The sequence below is a fragment of the Sinocyclocheilus anshuiensis genome, unplaced genomic scaffold (genome assembly GCF_001515605.1).
Source record: "Sinocyclocheilus anshuiensis isolate Anshui unplaced genomic scaffold, SAMN03320099.WGS_v1.1 scaffold392, whole genome shotgun sequence".
NCBI lineage: Eukaryota > Metazoa > Chordata > Actinopteri > Cypriniformes > Cyprinidae > Sinocyclocheilus > Sinocyclocheilus anshuiensis.
In genome coordinates this window covers 677454-697232 of record NW_015557091.1, presented here as the reverse complement: position 1 = coordinate 697232, position 19779 = coordinate 677454, and the positions used below count along the sequence as shown (strand labels likewise).

The 19779-nt window shown below is 37.0% G+C and overlaps 2 protein-coding genes across 4 annotated transcripts in view; both read left to right on the top strand.

Annotated features, from left to right (window-relative positions):
- LOC107677266 (intraflagellar transport protein 140 homolog) overlaps nucleotides 1–9669 on the top strand; it is a 33875-nt gene extending 24206 nt beyond the window's left edge. For all 3 annotated transcript variants that reach the window (XM_016472110.1, XM_016472109.1, XM_016472111.1), the window contains 11 exons: nucleotides 2675–2852; nucleotides 3154–3344; nucleotides 4398–4493; nucleotides 4576–4708; nucleotides 4785–5057; nucleotides 5147–5329; nucleotides 5717–5923; nucleotides 7054–7266; nucleotides 7560–7726; nucleotides 7805–7946; nucleotides 9104–9669. In XM_016472110.1, the coding sequence (XP_016327596.1) occupies nucleotides 2675–2852; nucleotides 3154–3344; nucleotides 4398–4493; nucleotides 4576–4708; nucleotides 4785–5057; nucleotides 5147–5329; nucleotides 5717–5923; nucleotides 7054–7266; nucleotides 7560–7726; nucleotides 7805–7946; nucleotides 9104–9289 (1969 nt within the window). In that variant the 3' untranslated portion in view covers nucleotides 9290–9669. The remainder of the gene's footprint in view (nucleotides 1–2674; nucleotides 2853–3153; nucleotides 3345–4397; nucleotides 4494–4575; nucleotides 4709–4784; nucleotides 5058–5146; nucleotides 5330–5716; nucleotides 5924–7053; nucleotides 7267–7559; nucleotides 7727–7804; nucleotides 7947–9103) is intronic.
- Nucleotides 9670–10526: 857 nt separating this feature from the next.
- On the top strand, nucleotides 10527–18073 carry LOC107677228 (coiled-coil domain-containing protein 78-like). Its single transcript, XM_016472043.1, has 14 exons — nucleotides 10527–10598; nucleotides 11495–11626; nucleotides 11710–11796; nucleotides 11870–12202; nucleotides 12925–12966; nucleotides 13538–13620; nucleotides 14410–14488; nucleotides 15454–15579; nucleotides 15705–15892; nucleotides 16551–16725; nucleotides 16792–16820; nucleotides 16894–16963; nucleotides 17685–17785; nucleotides 17867–18073. Exons 1-14 carry the CDS (start codon nucleotides 10527–10529, stop codon nucleotides 17991–17993), a joined length of 1644 nt encoding a protein of 547 aa, XP_016327529.1. The 3' UTR covers nucleotides 17994–18073.
- The last annotated feature ends 1706 nt before the right edge of the window (nucleotides 18074–19779 follow it).

The following is a 19779-nucleotide window of genomic DNA, read 5'->3' as shown; positions in this document are numbered from 1 at the left end:
TTGCTTCAGTCCAAAAGAAGTTAAATAAAAAGCACCCATCCATAAAAAAAGTGTCTCACACGGCTCCGGGGGGTGAACAAAGGCCTGTTATTTTTCGGATATTTTTCTTACAAAACGCATCGATTCACTACAGAAGGCCTTTGTTCACCCCCCCGGAGCCGTGTGAGACACTTTTTTTTATGGATGGGCAATTTTTATTTAAGTTCTTTTGGACTGAAGCAATGCAACACCCGCTGAGTGGCATTAAACAGCTTGAAAGATCAAAGACAATTTTTAATATAACTCCGATTGGATTCGTCTGAAAGAAGAAAGTCATATACACCTAGGATGCCTCGAGGGTGAGTAAAACGCAGCCTAATTTTCATTTTTGGGTGAACTAACCCTTTAATTATTAAAGTTCAGTTTCTATCTTATAAATAAAGGTGCTTTATTAGCATTAAAGATTCCATGAAGAACCTTTAACATCCATGGAATCTTTCCATTCTACACACTCTCAAAATTAAAGGTTCACTCCTAAAAATTCCAAAAGGCCATTTTCACACCGATGCCATAGAAGAACCATTTTTGGTTCCCCAAAGAACCTTCCAGTGAACATTTCTTTAAAATAACTATTTTTGCTTATTTTAATAATCTGAAGAACATATTTACACTATAAAGAATATTTTATGGAAGGAATTGTTCTATGGAGATTAAAGGTTCCTCATGGAACCATTGATGCCAGTAAATAACCTTTATTTTTAAGAATGTTCTTTTTTTGGAATCTACGGTTCCATGAAGAACCTGTAACATCCATGGAACCTTTCCATTGCATAAAAGGTTCTTTAGTTGTTTAAAGTGTTCTTCAGACTAAGAAAAAATGGTTATTTTAAGAATTGTTCTCTGAAAGGTTCTTTGAGGAACTCAAAATGGTTTTTCTACAGCATCACTGCGAAAACCACCTTTAGGAACCTTTATTTTTAAGAATGTTATGCATTATGCTGCAGTGTTTGTGTTCAAGACATAAATGATTCCTCAAATCATGTATCTTGTTGAGGAGTGCTCTGCTTTGTGTCACTTACTGGACCATAAAACAAGTGACAAAATCCTGCACACTGAAGGAGCCTAGAGACTAGAAGATCATAGAGACTTTAGGCTTTTTTGACTTGCAGCCACCCAGAACAATGTAAAAACTTGCTTTATTTGCATGTTTTATCCAAAAAACGGGAAATTCATAATTCATTCTGTTTGGATTAGCTTCTCGGTCTACTTTTCTGTGGTTTCTTTTCCAGTTCTGGGCCCCCAAAGATTGAGAGAATTTCCTGTTGCTTAACGCCTAATAAACGGCCCACATCTTTGTCTACTAAAAGCCGAACCGAGCAAAAAAATGAGAGAATGGGGGGATTTTGTATAAATAAAGACCAGATGGGAGTGGATGAAAAACGAAGGGAGGGCACAAATGGCCAAACGAGTGGGAGAGAGGGAATGTGGGCGAGAGAGTGTTGGGTGTTGATAGGGTCATTCCATGCATAGCTGGGACGGTTCGCTCATGAGGTGGAACGGAGAGAGAAACAGCAGAAACATTCAAAGAGCAGCTGCTAAGTGCTGAAGTGTGAAGAGTTTCCACAGTATCATCTTTAAAACATCCTCTCAGCCTTTAAAGACAGATTTGTTGCTTCATGTTATGTTTCAGTACATGGATCCACACTTAAAAAAAGTGCAGAAAAAAAGAGAAGGAAAATTTCATTATTTGCCAATAAAAGCATTCGTAATCTACACACTTAAACATAGAACTTTCATTTTTGAACAAAAAAGAAATTTAAAACATGATGTCATTGTAAACCTTTTTAAGTTGTGCAAAAACTTTTTTTGTTTCTACAGGATCTTCCCAATAAAGAATTTAGTAACACTTTATATAATAAGGTCCAGTAGTTAACATTAGTTAATGCATTAAGTAACATTAACTAAAAATGACAAGTGCATTTGTTACAATATTTAATACTCTTTGTTAACTTTAGTTAATAAAAACACAACTGTTCATTGTTAGTTCATGTTAGCACAAGTCCATTAAATAATATTAACAGATACATCTTTTAATTTGAATAATCTGTTAGTAAATGTCAAAATTAATATTTTTTAACAAATGGAACTTTATTGTAAAGTTTTACCAAGAATTCTTAGAAAGTCGTTCTCATTTCTATGGTGAATATACATCTTTATTGTTATGCTCACCTTTAAAATATTTTACAGCAGAGTTTATGTAGAGTAAATATTGCTTGTAAGCCATAATAATGTCTGAATCATGAGATAATGGATGTTGCTGAGTTTACAAATTGGTCTGAGTGAATCATTAGCAGATGCATCTGAATCTTATTTAGGAATCACAAAAGATTAGAAAAGTCATGGAAGTTTGTACGTCAAAAAGTGTAGTAGCACTCTCTAGTGCTTTAGAAAAGCTTCTATATACTTCTGCTTTAAAGAGCCCAAAAACCAGTCTGTTGATTTAAGGAACCTGAAACCTCAAAGACCAAAGAACCGTATAGCGCCAGAAATGGCTATTGAGAAGAAGAACCTTTTTTAAGACTGTTAGGATGAGTTTTAAAAACGTTCTTCATTCAAGTTTTTTGAGACATCTTTGGCTTTTGAAGTGAACTGAATCTTTTGTATGTTGTGTGTATGTGTGTATCTGCATCTCCAGTGAGGCAGTGTGGGAGAACATGGCGTGGATGTGTGTGAAGAGTTGTCGTCTGGACGTGGCGCGCGTGTGTCTGGGGAACATGGGTAACGCACGGGCCGCACGTGCTCTCAGGAACGCTGAAAAAGAGCCAGAGGTGGAGGCACAGGTGGCCGTACTGGCTACACAGCTGGGCATGCTGGTATGGCACATAAACACTTTCCTAAAGATGAAAATTCACCTCTTATATAATATATATATATACAGTATATGTACACACACACACATATGTCTCACTCTGAGGTGTGTCACATTATGAAAGCTGAATACATTGCGAATGACGTTTCATGTCGTGTTTAAAGCACACAAGCACAAACACAGCATTGTCTAAATAAACCTAGTGTACTTGGAGCCTCTCTGTCTCATTCAGTACAATAACAAGAACTAAACATTTGGATTTAAACGTTTGGGCTTATCGCAGCATTTCTCTCTTTTTTTCGCAGGAGGATGCAGAGCGTTTGTATAAGTCGTGCGGGAGGTTTGATTTATTGAATAAGTTTTATCAGGCGGCAGGTCAGTGGCAGCAGGCGGTGGAGACGGCAGAAACGCACGACCGCATTCACCTCCGAACCACTTACTACAGCTACGCCAAACACCTGGAGGCCATGGGAGACAAGAACCTAGCACTGGTGTAGTGAGTGTCATGTTCACACACAATCTCTGCCGTCATACACATCCAGCAAATATCAAAGCACTGCACAGCATTTTCATTTAATATATAATTCTATTTTACTACATTTTTTTCTTCATTTATTGTAGTATTGACACTATTGCTCAAGTTTGGGGTTGTCACATTTTTTATGTTTTTGAAAGTCTCTTTTGCTCACCAAGGCTGCATTTATTTGGTCAAAAATACAGAAAAAGATAGTAATACTGTGAATTTTTTTTACAGTGTAAAATAAATATTTTCTATTTTCATATATTAAAATGTCAATTATTGCTGTGATCAAAGCTGAATTTTCAGCATCATTACTCCAGTCTTCAGTGTCACATGATCTTCAGAAATCATTCTAATATGCTGATTTGCTGCTCAAGAAACATTTCTGATTATTATCAATGTTGAAAACAGTTGTGCTGCTTCATATTTTTTTGAAAACCCTGATATATATTTTTTCAGGATTTGTTGATGAATAGAAAGTTCAAAAGAACAACATAAATGTCTTTATTGTCATATTTGATTAATTTAATACATCCTTACTGAATAAATGTATCCGTTTATTTAAGAAAAAAAATCTGCTACCTAAATTTTCACTACCAATCAAATGTTTGGAATAATTAAGATTTTTGAATGTTTTTAAATAAAATTAGAATGATTTCTGAAGGATCATGTGACACTGAAGACTGCAGTAATGATGCTGCTTTGCATCACAGGAATAAATTACATTTTAAAATATATTTAAATACAAAACAGTTGTTTTAAATTGTCATAATAGTTCAAAATATTTTTCACTGTATTTTTAATTGAATTGAACGCATCCTTGGTGAGCATAAGAAACTTAAAAAAAAAATCATAATTGTAATCGGTAAAAGAAAAAGAAGAAAAGAAGAAAAAAAAACTAACTAAAACTTTTAAATGGTATATGTCTTAAAAGTAAAATGCGTAGATTTTTTTTTTTAGTTTTTATATATTTATATGCATGTGTGTTTGTGTATGTATATATTACCTCTTTCCTGTCCCGTTCTGTAGTTTTGAGAAGTCAGACACACATCGGTTTGAAGTGCCGAGAATGCTGATGGAGGATAATCTTTCACTGGAGATCTACATCAATAAAATGAAGGACAAGTGAGTTTGAGTTTTCATTGATTCATGTTTGCAGTCTGACATGGCTTTGATATTCTCTGATGTCTGGTGTGTGATTGGACAGGGATCTGTATAAGTGGTGGGGTCATTATCTAGAGAGCCAATCAGACATGGAGGCTGCGCTGCATTACTACGACCTCGCTCAGGACTACCTGTCTCAAGTGCGCGTGTACTGTTATCTAGGAAACATTCAAAAGGTATGTTGCCTGAAGTTTCCTTTGTGTCTGAAATAAAATGAACCGAATGCCTCACAATGATCTGTATATTTGACAGGCGAGTGAGATAGCCAATGAGACCGGCAACAGAGCAGCGTCTTATCACGTTGCACGGCAGTACGAGGGACAGGATGAAATCAGCCAATCGGTGCACTTCTACACACGAGCGCAAGCCTATAACAACGCCATCCGACTGTGTAAAGAGAATAACCTGGATGAGCAGCTCATGAATCTGGCGCTGCTTAGCAATCCAGAGGACATGATGGACACGGCCATGTATTATGAAGAGAAAGGAACGCACATGGACCGAGCCGTTATGCTTTATCATAAGGTACACCCAAACAAGTATATGCACCTTCGAACTTTACCACTAGGTGGTGCTGATCGCTAATGTCTGACGTCTCCATTCCACCGTTCCAGGCAGGTCACGTGTCTAAGGCTTTGGAACTAGCTTTTGCCACAGAGCAGTTTGGAGCTCTGCAGCTGATCGCAGAGGACCTGAATGAAAACAGTGACCCTGCCCTACTAGCACGCTGCTCTGATTTCTTCATAAAACACGCTCAGTACCAGAAAGCTGTGGAACTGCTGGTGGCTGCCAAAAAGGTGAACACATGCACTGTTATACAGCCAATCATTTAATATCCATAACCGAACAAAAAGCCATTTACACCAAGAACAATAACTATAACTCACAATAACGTTCTGTTCATTTGAAGTGCAAACTGCAGTTTTGTTGTCTGCTGCTTTAGATGCTTAATCTCTTTAATGGATTATCGATTTTTTTTAATCGATGTTTTTATCATTCATCAGCTGGAAAATTGTTCCAGCAATATTGTTCCTCTGTCATTATTGTTACAGTTGTGGACTTCCCTATTTTCATAGAATTAGAATGATTATTAAAACTTCACAGTTATCATCCCCTAATAGTAGAATTATATAAGAATCACAACAGTGTTTTGTAACTGTATGCATATGGATTTGTGTGTGTAGTACCATGAGGCGCTCCAGTTGTGTTTGGACCAGAGTTTGACCATCACAGAAGATCTGGCCGAAAGTCTGACGGTGCCAAAAGACTCGTCCCATCTGTCTGAGGCCGGGAGAAAGGAGCTGCTGGAGAAAATCGCAGACTGCTGCATGCGGCAGGGCAACTACCACTTAGCCACTAAGAAATACACACAAGCTGGAAACAAGATCAAGGTTTGCCCTGTGCACAAATCAACAGCTCATTTACTGATCAGTGACTGGAGAAGATCAAACCGCTTTCATTTTGCTCTTGCAGAAAGATTTCATATAATCTTATGGCATGGCTCTCATGAATACTTGATTCTGATTGGTCAATCACAGCATTTCCAGTCACATATTTATATATTATGATGCTAAACAATAGAATTGATGGTTATCCCATCAATTTTCTACACTGAGCTAGTTCCCTGTTTCTCATATCATACTTTCTTCTCACTTCTTAAAATAATTGAAACTCAAATAGCCCTATAAAGCTTGATATATGAATTTCTGAGGCCTTTAAATTATAAACATGATCAAAACTTGTACACATTTATTTCACGTTTATTTGTTCATCTCTCAATCGTCACTGTATTGCATTGCATTATATGATTTTAAAACTACAGTTTTAATCATAAAACTAAGCATTTGAATACAGTATAATCTTACTATGACATTATTGAAAGCTATATAGTGACAACTGATATTAATATGTATTTTAGTAGTCTGCTATACTCTTATAAAGTTCTCATTGATTTACATTACAAGCTAACATAATTTAAAGGGGTCATATGATGCGATTTCAAGTTTTCTTTTCGATCGCTGGATCGGCTTTCATCGTGGACGAAGCGGAGTCCAGCCCGGGGTCGTCACATGTGGTTGCCGTAAGCCCGCCGGACACTCCTTCGTCGAATCCACCGGCCGCGCCATTCTAAAGTCCACCGCCTCTGCTCACTCTAGCCATCGGCCTCCGCTCACTCAAGGCCGCGGTGTGTGACGAGAAACAATAATGTACAGTATGTGGAAAATAATGTTTTTTGAACCTTAAACCGCATAAACACATTTCATTACACCAAATACACAAAATAATTTTAGTAGCATCATATGACCCCTTTAATCTTACTTTTTGGCCATATAAATACAGCAGCAGCCTCACCAAATTGCTATTTTTTTCTGTTTGGGGCTCTGAAGAAAATGCATGTGTTTTCACCAGCTATTTTTTTCTGTTTTATATTTATTTATTGCCCATTTATATCTTCACTCTCACCAGCCTCTTCTAAAAGCAAAGATATCAAGCTTTTCTTTTCTGTTCTGATCTTTGACAGGCGATGCGAGCGCTGTTGAAATCCGGGGATACAGATAAAATAGTGTTTTTCGCAGGTGTTTCCAGACAGAAGGAAATTTACGTAATGGCAGCCAACTACCTGCAGTCACTGGACTGGAGGAACGATCCGGAGATCATGAAGAACATCATCGGCTTCTACACAAAAGGACGAGCACTTGATCTGCTCGCCGGCTTTTATGAAGCCTGTGCTGAGGTACTGAGAGCGTGTGTTCTGTGAAAATCACCATGCAGTAATCAATATCTTACAGTCTTAAAAATACATTTATTGGAATTAGTTGGTTCCATGAAGAACATTAACATCCATAGAACCCTCCCATTCTTTATAGTGAAACAAAAGGTTCTTTAGACTATTAAAATGTTCACACTAAGAAAAAATGGTTCTTTTGAGAACTCTTCACTGAAAGGTTCTTTGAGGAACCAAAAATGGTTCTTCTATGGCATTGCTGTGAAAAACCCTTTTTGGAAATGTTATTTTTGTGTGCACAGGTGGAAATTGATGATTATCAGAATTACGAGAAGGCATATGGCGCTCTTACGGAGGCATGCAAGTGTCTGACTAAAGCAAAGGGTCGCAGTGGAGACGAGGCTGACAGCAAACTCCTCATACTGACACACAAACTCGGCCTTGTCAAGAGATTCATTCAGGCACGAAGGTACTGACGAGCTTTTGATTTGTGCATTCTATCAACACCTGTGCATGCATTGATAAATGTATTTGTGTGTGTGTCTAGGATGCATGAGGAGGATCCAGTGGAAGCGGTGCGTGTGTGTGAGTCTTTGCTGGAAGAGAAGGATCTGGACCCTGCGGTGCGTGTTGGAGATGTGTATGGGTTCCTGGTGGAGCACTACTGCCATCATGGCAACTTCCAGCAGGTATGTTGAGGTTTGTAGTATGTTGTGTTTTAGAAGGCTTTCACACTGGACCCATTTGTTCCAGTCTGAATCCAAGTGCAATTGTTCCCGGAGCTCCCGCAACGTTGGTTTCTGACTTACTTGATTCAGTCGAAGCCAGTGCATTTGCATTCATCTTCAGTCACAAACACGCAAAGCGAGCATGATAGACAACACAACGTAGGGAAATTATGTTGTGCGTCTCTTGAAAGCTTGCAAACAGTCTCTTTTTAGGAGAAAACAGACTCTGATTGCACTCGCTCTACACAAAGCTTAAAAGTAGGGATACACCAACGCCACTTTTTCCAAAACAGGTCCAATACCAATACTTTTGGTAAATGCAGATAGAGATTACTAATGCTTTGTATATTCATTGCATTTGTTATTTTTTAAATATTGGGTAGAGAAATCAAAGGAATATGAATCATATTAGTTGGTTTAGATGTTTCCTTTATGCCTTTACTCAGATGCATTGTACAAGCTGTTATTTTCACTGTTCATTTTATTGCTTTACAATAATCCTGTAATAATGGGAACCACTCATTATACTTAAATCATGTAACAGTTAATGTATTAACTTACATATACTGTTTAGTTTTAATCCAAGCGACACGTGTGAGTGAGCGAACAGCAATCAAGAGCATTTTTGGCTACTGACATATAAACGACTTTAATACAGACTTTCCAGCGATTACAACCAAACTTTAGACCAGTTCCTACAGGTAGTCTCGTCTCGGGTTCGGTACCGCTGTGCTGTCTCATGTGAACCATTCTGTTACCAACAAAACTGCCAGCGTGAAAGCTCCTTTAGTGTTTAATAGAAACCATAGCCATGCTATACTCTGGAGGAATGGCTTTCACCATTATTTACTTGCCCTCATGTCATTCAATTCCCTCTCAATGCTGTTTTTTTTCAATGGAAAACAAAAGGAGTTTGAAGACTCTTTATGCAGGTCTAAAAACCTAAATTTCAGTCTGTTCCTCATTGTATGGACCCAAAAGTATTCAAATAAGATTCCAAAACTATCTTTTTTGGAATGACATGAAGGTCAATGTATTGTCATTTTTGGGCAAACTATTCCTTTAACACCTGTTTCCAGTCATATTTTGATTGAATATTGTTTTTGTATGTGTATTAGGCTTGGAGTAAAATAGAGGACTTGAGATCAACACGTCCCAACATAAACTTGAGCTTGTACGTGAGTCAAACCAGTCTGGAGGCTCTACAGAATGCTGCTGGAGTCCGTCTGGTCTACAGAGACACGGACACCCATGCTGCCGAGGATGATGAAGAGGTGGAGGAAGATGAGAACATCAATCATTGAGAAAACGATTTGCTGAGGAGGTGGTCCTCAAGATAACAGGAAAAAATCGCATACATTTTTCAATGCATACAAAAACGCACACGACTAGCCTACAGAAGTCTGCCTGCCTGAGTATTGGTTTGCTCACCCCATTTATTTTTTAAAATGTGCCATATTTCTATGGGACTGCCAGTCTAGTAAATGGGACGTCTTTGATAGTTGTGTGATTTTGTTAAAGCCACTTTGCAGGTTGCCTTAAGTAGAGTAGTTTGTGTGCGAATGCCCAGAATGTGTGTGGCCTTTTGAACAAGAATGCCATTGGACCACTATATTTAAGTCATTTTGTACAATTTACAAATTATTTAATGACCAGACTTGTTCTGCTCTCTTTGTATCATATATCTCGTATACATTTTAATAAATTTTTCTATATGTTTACTTAATCATATTGAGTGAATTGCATCTCTCAAAGTCAAATGTGCAAGTGTATTTTGTGGAAGATATAACGTGTTTTAAATCTTCATAATGTGTTTTATTCGTTCCTGATCTTCGCTGATGGGCCCTTTTTGACTCTTTTTAATTAATCTGTTCAGTTAACCGATTCAAAGAGTCAATACGCAAAAGTAATGGCACAATTCATTGACAAGGTAAATGAACCGAATCAAGATGTTCGAAGTAGTTGTCACAGTTCATTCTGTATCAGGCAAATGGATCACGATTCAGTTATGTTCTGGATTTACAACCCGTTTGTGTTGTGTTGAACTTTCTCAAGAGCCCTTGATATTTACCAAACAGAACAATTCAGCAAAACTGCCTATCAGATCTGTTTTGTTGTGGAAACAATGTAAGCACTGTTTCTGATTTGGCCATGGACTGCTTCTCAGGCTCTATATGTCTTATATGTGCTGAGACTTGATGTTGTTAACGATTCATTTGTTTAGAAAACATTTGTTGAGCAGATGCAGCACAAATCATATCTCTGCATATTTTTATTTTTATTTTATCCAGTGTTTTCAGTATTTCTAATATTTAACGTGTTCATGATATAGCATGGAATGTTGATTGATATAAACATTTTTAATTAACAGGATTTGAATAACTTAGCATCACTGATGATTCAACCGAATCATCAGAAAGAATCGTTTAATGTGATTCTCACATCAAATAGAGCTCTCTTTCACAGTTTGCTTTTATGAACGCCCATGGAGACTCGTGTTCATAGAAACCAGACATAACACCCCTCTGACAGCTGCAGAACATGGACTCGACGAATAAACACAGCTCAATTAACGAACTTCAGAAGCAAATTCACTCTCTGACTGAAGAAAATGTAAGATTTTTTTTTTGTCATTTGAAAGGAACTAATTAACTCTATAATAAGTTTTAGATATTTATAGTTAGATATAGGCCATTAGTCAAGACAAATAATTATAATGTCAGTTTATATAGTTTATGTAGTATATATTAATAATATTAATATATTAATAATTGGACTGGATTATAAAAACCCAGGAAATAATAACTGGATTGTAAAAACCCAGGATTTTTAATCAGGGTAACTGAGAAATACTTATACTACCATTCAAAAGTTTGGGGTCAGTAAGATTTATTTTTTTTTTTTTAAAGAAATGTTTATTTTTATTTTTATTTAGCAAGGACACATTCAATTAATCAAAAGTGACAGTAAAGACATTTATAATGTTACAAAAGATTTCTATTTCAAATAAATGCTGTTCTTTTGAACTTTTTATTCATCAAAGAATCCTGAAAACAAATGTATCAAGGTTTCCACAAAAATTTGAAGCAGCACAACTGTTTATAGTAACAAGAAATGTTTCAAATCAGTATATTAGAATGATTTCTGAAGGATCGTGTGACACTGAAGACTGGAGTAATGATGCTGAAAATTCAGCTTTGATCACAGGAATAAATTACATTTTAAAATATATTTAAATAGAAAACAGTTCTTGTAAATTGTAATAATATTTTACAGTTTTTTTTTTACTGTATTTTTGATCCAATAAATGTAGTCTTGGTGAGCAGAAGAGTCTTTTACCAACCCCAAACTTTTGAACAGTAGTGTATAAAACCATTTAGTTTTATAAATTTTCATAAATTTGTAATAGTGTTACTGTTTTTATCGAGTGTTTACTATAAAGAACATGTACACTGGGGGTCCCTTAACCAAAACACACTGAATGTTGTGCTTATTTGATTTATATACAGGTACAGCTGCAGGAACGAGATGAAGTGCTGTTTAGTAAGCTTGAATCCATCCAGAACAAACTGGGCCAGCAGTCTGCGTCAAAAAGCGACCTGCCAGTCAAACTGGTCCAGTGTGAGGAAGACAAACTGAAGGTAGGATCAGAAAACGACCTGGAAATCTGGGATCTCTCTGATGTCTGATGTATCAGTTCATATTTCATGTGTATGTGTTTCAGATCTCAAAAGACGTAGTTGATGTGCAGATAGAGGCCAATAAAATGAGAGAGCAGTATGAAGCGGAGATATTTGAACTGAAAAACATGGTAAGTAAGTGCTAAAAACACACTGATGATCAAAATAATGCTTAACACATTTATTTAATGCTTTGATCTCCAGGTTTTATCTCAGGAGGGCACCGCCTCGTCTCTTCAGAGAGAGTGTGACCGGCTCAGAGAGGAAGTGTCAGCAGCATCGGCACGCTTAGAAGTCATTGAGCGAAGTGAGCGTGACCTGGCCGAAGAGTGTGCAGTGCTAAAGAGCAACTTCCTGTCGTTGAGCAGCGCTTACAAAAGAGAACGCACACACTCAGAGGAGCTCAGCGCTGAGCTGCTCGCCCTCGCGCTCACATACGACACGCTCCTGCAGGAGAGAGAGCGCACACATAGACACACGCTGGAGGTGGAGAGGGTTCGAGCGCTGCTCAGCAGGACGTCCCAGAGCAGAGTCAGGGTGAGACGCACATACACATGCTCGTCCTCAAGCAAAGTATGTTGCTGTAGAGAGTCTGAACACACTCCAAAGTATGAACAATCACACAGCCTTGCAGCTTGAAAAAAAAAAGGTCTAATATTACTTAATTTGATGATGCTGAGTTTCCATCACGTAAAGTTTCTCACATAGTGAGATGGAAGATTTTTCGAATTCTATGTTTTGGCTAGAATGCAATTATCAAAATAACAAAAGCAGTCAAATGTCAAAGGTTTTAATGACAAAAAGAAAGTATTTAAAATGTGTCATTTAACTTACAGTCTGCAAAGGAGCAGAAAAGGTGGAAATCAGGATTAGGCATAAAGTTATGTCTTCAGAATCATTCATACATGTGAAAATGTGCTCAGAATGGAATAAACCGCTGTAATCTGGCTCAGCGGAAGACTCATGTCTTTGTTGCATTTTTTCTGCCGATTAAGGTATAATAAAATAATTCTTCACCTTATAAAAGTTTTTTTTTTTGTGCGAGAAAGTGTCACGTGCTTTGGAATCAGCACCCCAAAATTAGTATGAAAGTAAATCAAAGTATTGGATTTCTGTAAGTAAATATGATGAAGGGAGGTGTAATAATAGTAATGATTGTTTTAAAAAACCCCACTAAAAATTGAAAGGGGAACAGCAATATTTCTTAATAAACTTGATGAAGTCAATGCATGCTCTGTTTTTGATGTTTGTTTTAACAGCCCGAGGAGTTTGAACTGAGCAAGAACCCAGTGGAAAGAAACGTAAGAATATCAGCAGTATATTATTATACAGTAGATTTCCTAGTTTATCAAGTCCTGTCAATTTCTTAATTGTTCATTTGTTTTTCACAATGCACAGATTTACAGAAAATTCTGATGTTAATGTTTATAATATCTTAACACTATAGTCGCATTTAGCAGATTAGAGCTGGCCGATAATGCAGTTATATTTTGTGCCGATATGAACAATTAGACAGTTGAGATATGCTACATAGTATATATTACTTTATGTGAGACGAGTATACTGTACCAACTTTATATATAGAGCTGGGCGATAATATTTTTACATTTTGCAACAATATAAACAGTCAAGCTGATGAGATATAACTTTATGTGAGTGTACTGTATTCATGCAGATAAAGTTGGTTCCACTGATTTCTGTTTTAATATATAGCTGGGCAATAATATAGTTCACATTTTGTGAAAATATAAATAATCAAGCAGAGATTTGCTATATATTTATCAAGTATAATATTTCTTGTTGTTGTAATGTGCTTATCTGTGATATTTCTGTAATACTGTGGTACATGTGTAATTTTGTTTTTTAATGCAGGGAGTGCAGAATAACCTGAGAGACAAGCTAGAAAAGCTGAGGAAAAGCTACAAGGGGCACCAACGACTACTAGAGGAGAAAGTGTGAGACACACCATGACATCTGCTCAGATTTGGACTCATCTCGGGTTACCAAACACTAGTGGGCAGCACTAAACACCAAACTGTGTCGTGATCACTGAAACCACATTTGTGCATGTGTATATGACCACAATAACAAAGGAGCAACTGCCCACCTGTCAATGGAAACTAGCTGAATTAAAATAGTACCAAAACTAAAACTGCAATAAATCAAAGCTATATAGAAATATTTAAAAGAAAAAGCAAACACTAATAAAAATAACAAGAGCGCTGAATGCTAAATGTAAAATAAAAACTGAATTGTAATATATTTTATATTATATATAAATATATTTAATATATAAACATAAAAAAATTTCTTACATATATACATGCATGTGTTTGTATTTATATATACATAATAAATATACACAACAAAAACTTATTTTGGGTGCGATTAATCACGATTAATCGTTTGACAGCACTAAAAAAAAGCTAAATTAAAATATGAGTAAATACTATAATAGCATATAAATAATACTAAAATAACAGTCATAAAATCATAGGCCCTCCCCTCGAAATCTGATCACAAATGATCATAGGAGACGGATGTTAATAGCATCTGTCTCACCTGACCACAATGATGTCTGCTCAAAGTTTGACCAAGTGAAACCAAACTCTGTGCACCTGCTACATCTGGAGTGATGTGGTGGAGTGGGGGGGAGGCTCTGATACATGTATGCACTGGTTTAATCATGAGACGTGGGCGCTGAAGGTCAGCTGATGTTTGTGTGTGCTATCTTTCTCTCATAGTGTGGCCATGGGGAGGGAACAGAAGGAGAATAAGAGAGCCATTCAAAGCACCCGACACGAGCTGTCCCAGCAGTCTGCAGTGAGTATATTATTAGCCATTCACACACAGAAGATGCTTATATGTGACCCTGGACCACAAAACCAGTCATAAGGGTCAATTTCTCGAAATTGAGATTTATACATCATCTGAAAGCTGAATAAATAATCTTTCCGTTGATGTATGGTTTGTTAGGACAATATTTGGCCGAGATACAACTATTTGAAAATCTGGAATCTGAGGGTGCAAAAAAATCAAAATACTGAGAAAATCACCTTTAAAGTTGTCCAAATTAAGTTCTTAGCAATGCATCCAACTAATCAAAAATTAAGTTTTGATATATTTACGGTAGGAAATTTACAAAATATCATAATGGAACATGATCTTTACTTAATATCCTAATGATTTTTAGCATAAAAAAAAAGATAATTTTGACCTATACAATGGTTTTTTTGGCTATTGCTAAAAATATACCCAAGCGACTTAAAGGTGCAGTAGGAGATCTTGGAAACTGCTAACTTTAGCCTGATAGCACTGAAAGCGAATGTCCCACCCTCCCTGCAATCGCCGTCCAAAGCCACGCCCCCTGAACGCATTTACGCTCACAGACCAGAATACCAGAGACAACATTACTGCAATAGCCCTCTGTCTGCACAGCGTGCGTGAACGCGCTGATGACGTATCCTGTCTGCGCGAACCGGGTGCGCAGCGGTATGCTAATACATATTTGACAGGCAGGTAGGAAAACCAATTAAAACGCTCGGACCGAGCGTTTTGATTGTACGAACATTTCTTTGTCCTACGCCTTCCACAGAATATATAAATACAGATAAATACATTTAGACCACTTAACTTATTGATTGCTATCGGGATGTGAAGAGACTTTCAACCAGCATAACAAAAAATGTTTCTGAAGACAATCACCTATTGCACCTTTAAGACTGGTTTTGTGGTCCAGGGTCACTTATGTGTTTCTGGCTGCTGATTTGTTCCCCCTCTACACGCAGACGCTCATTATTTCTCAACATCAGCTGAAAGAGGCCACGGCTGAGGTCTCTAAACTACAAAATCATCTGAAGGAACTCAACAGAGAGTACAGGGCACGACTTACACGCTATATTCAGGAAGTGACAGTACGTGTACAAGCCAGCAGACATACGGTTAACACATATGGTCACGCTTTTCATAGTGGCTTCTTGAGTTGTCTGATGTATAATTGTTTTGTTTTCAAACAAATTGATCTTTTAATGCGCTGTAGGAGTGTGTAACTGTGGCTGGTGATGGAGATTTGGGACAGAAGTTGAAGGGGTTTGTTGAGTCCATGCTGGAGGAGGTGAAAACATCCTATCGCTCCAGAGAGGAACAGCTCACTAAAGCCATCAGATCGTACCGCAAACACATCCAGGGTCTGAGTAACACCTATCAACAACTGCTTGTTGCTTACAGGTGCTGGAACATCCACTGATTCAAACTATTTACAGTTTACGGTTACATGTGTGAGATTTGACATTAATATTTTAATAATTTAACATCACATTGTCATGTTCACGGTTCTGTGGTGTCGGTTAATGATCCCATGACCTGCAGGAACACAAATAAAATATTACAGAATATTATATATGTAGTTTTTTAGTATGTGTTTTATTTTGAGTTTTAAAATTTTTTTTTTTACATTTTTGTGATTAAAAAATAATTAGCTTTTCATCAAACTCACAATCCCCCTACAGTTTCCTCACAACCCCCATTTTGGGAAAGCCTGATTTAGCAGGTGCTTTTAGTATAGTGTTATTTTATTATCATTGAGATGCTGTTATAGTTGTTAATATTTTGAATCAGTTCATATTACAGTTCAAATTTCATCAAATACTAATGAAGATGTGTTTAAAAATTAAACATGCTAGCTGATCAGTAAAACGATTATTCTAAGCTAAATCTAAAATACAAAGTTTGGTGTTTTAGATGTGAATTCAAATAATTTTTGTCCCATTATGAAACTTTTTTTTCTGTATGGACATTTTAAGACATTTCAGTCCCCTGTTAAAGCGAAACCTGCTCCACACACTAGATCTGATTTGGTCTGATAAGTAGTGTCTCTGTATCCCAGACTGCAACGTGAGCAGATCCTGGCACTCCCTGAACACGCTTTAGAAGCCGGGCCCCCTGAGGCCCACTTCAGTCCCGCGGAGACCGAACTGAGAGGAGAGACCGACAGAGAGCTACACAGACTGAGAGAGGACAAAGCCCGCCTGGAGAGCCAACTGAAACTGGCTCGAGAAAAGGTGTGTGTGTGTGTGTGTTATTTAATGGATTAGTTCTGTGACTTGATCATGTGCTTGGTATTTCAGATGGCTGTATTAACAGAGTCCTCTCAGAGGTGAGTATCTTTCAGAGTTATGAGTAAAAAATATTGTGCTGATTTTATGTATTATTGTGGAAAAATTGTGCAGGGTTGGACTAACCCAAGATGCCTGGAATGATGTTATAAAGCAGCTCAAAGAAATAAAAAACTCCACGCAGGTAACCAACCCTGACCACCCCTAACTACCCATACTCTGGTTAATATGAACCGTTTTCAAACCCCAGCCTCAAGTCTAAGCTGAACAAGTTTTATTATTTATTTACTATTATAGTTATTAATATTTTGAAATAGCTTTTATTTTTTTTCATTTTAATTTAATTTTTTTTTTTTTACAATTGGGGTTTCTTATTTGCAAACAGTTGACACAATAAAACATACATATTCTCTACCTTTAAAAAAATCGCAAGACAATCACAGAACGAAAGCAAATCAGTTATTTAAAATATATTATAGTTTTTATATTTTATAGTTATTTATATAACTATAATATATTATTGTTATTTCTTGTTTTCATTTAGTTTTTCATGTAATATTTGTGTCTTATTTTATTTCAGTTAACAAAAATGTATTAATTTAGTTTTAGTTTTATTTAACAATAATAATCCTGAGCTAAGCCCTAACCCTGAAGTCTGATTGGTTTAAAACAATGTTGATCCAGGATCGTGTCCTATTGGTGACATCATGCTGGTCAAAATACCTGCCACAAGAAACCATACAGTGTGTGACAGTATAACCAATTAACTGTAACCAATACCAGCACTCTTATGGTCAAACATTATGCATTGCGGTATATTCTGTAAACACACAAGTAGCCCCACATGTAACAATGACAACAGCTTTACTATCATCACCCTGGTAAACACAGTGAAATTCCAGCAGGAAGCTCAAGAGAGGGAGCGTGTCCAGCTGATTGCCAGGGCGACGGTTGCCGAGGAGCAGGTGTCTGAGCTGAAGGAGTATGTGGACAATCACCTGGGCAGGTATTTGAACACCCACCTGTGATATTAAGGAAATGACTTTCTATGTGGGATGTGATCTTCAGGTGTGGCGTCTTTGTGCAGGTATAAATTGGAGATAACGAGGTTGCGCAGGCTGCTAGGATCACAGGAGGGAAGATCAAATAGTGCAAGAACCCATAAGCCCCGCCCACTTCACAAATCACTCAAAAGCAGCAGTTATGAAATATAGTGCAGCAGTGCATAAGCCCCACCCACTCCACAAATCAATCAAACACAGCAGTTTTTTAAATACAGTGAAGGACATAATAAGCCCCGCCCACTCTGTAAATCAATCCGCAACAGCATTTATGAGATAAACAACTGAAATAGTGCTAATGCCGTTAGACATTTTTGCAGTCTGCAAAACAAATAAAAAAAAAAACATGATTCAGATATTAATTTCAGCTCTTAATAAGAAGCCTAATTAAAATAATCATAAACAGCGTTAGCCAATCACTGAGCATGTTTACATACACCGGAAGACATGAGATGTCATTTAAATGTTATCAGGGAAATGGTTGTAAAAAGTAAAATCTCTTGACATTTACATTTTGTTTTGCATGTAAGCAGCTTTATCATGTCTGTTTATGTTTAGCTGGATTGCTCGTGTTGTCAGTTCACTGATTTGCATGCAAACTCTAAAAACAGGGTTATAGAATAGCAGATTTTTGATCCTTATCAGCATTTTGTTGGACATGTAAACACTCGTTAACACCGTCATTTGCATTTTTAAGTGCATTTTTACTCTCGTGTAATCCTAAACTCTCAAATGTCTCATTTTGAGAAATTTGATTATTGGTGATTCAGATTAAATAGTTGTTCTTTAATTGTTAATCATTTGTTATTGATGTATAGTTAAATCATCAAAATGAAACAACACAGCAATATGACTTGTACTGCTGTGATTTAATTCTTTAGAAACACATGCATGTGTTTGTGTGTGTGTGTGTGCGCGATTGAATTTGTTCTTCCTTCCTGAGAAACTATGTGTGGAATGTTTGTAAAGCTTATGTCAATTTTACGGGCTGTGAGAATGAAAGGCTGCTGACAATTAATTGTCTGACGGGTTAAGATAATTTCATTACAGAGCATGTAGTTCACACACATGATCCCTGAGAAACATATGACACTGAGTGACAGACATGATATTTGCACACGTAATAAATAAATTGCAGTGGTTTCACGGGTCAGTCTTAACAGTGTTTTTCAGGCTTAGAAGCACTTAATACACTGTTTTAGTTTAGTGTTGTTAGAATCTAAAATTTATTTTTTTTTATTCTTGTTTATAAATGGAGATATAGAAATATATAAGTGTGTGTGTGTGTGTATATATATATATATTATAGAAAAAAATCTAAAAAATATTATAAGAATATAAATAAAATAAAAATACACATTTCAGAGAATTTTCCATCTGCTTTCCATCTAATATAATGCTTGTTTCCTAAAAGTTTTACATAACTTTTTTACCTCAATTTTCAAAGAGAAAGTTAAACGTGAATGAGAAGCGAATTCATCTTAGGAATTTAAAGTTGGAAATACTGCAGGGCAAACTTGAAAGCATATTACTGGAAAGAAAAAAATAGCACGGATTATCCATAAAAAGAGAGCGTGGAAAAGACAGAAAGAGAGCGAGCGAGACAGAAAGAGGCTGTGGGCTCGGCAGATAAAGGGAGAGTGTTTGGGAAATGGGCTGCAGACTGAGGGGCTTCGAGCACCTCTCTATGAGCCGGGGAAAAAATTCAAGATTATGCGTATGGGAAACGGGGTGTAGTGAGTACAGTGGCCCCTGAACCCCTGGGAAAGGAGCTGGGAAAGGAGGAGGGTAATTGCTGGGGGGTTCGGGGGTTGGCCGGCCGGCCGACTGTGTGCCAGCTCACACTGGGTGGCATCCGCACAGACAAGCTGACATCATGAGAACATAACAGCACAGAGAACAAGAAAGAAAGAAGAACAAAGTGCTTTCATCTCTTTGA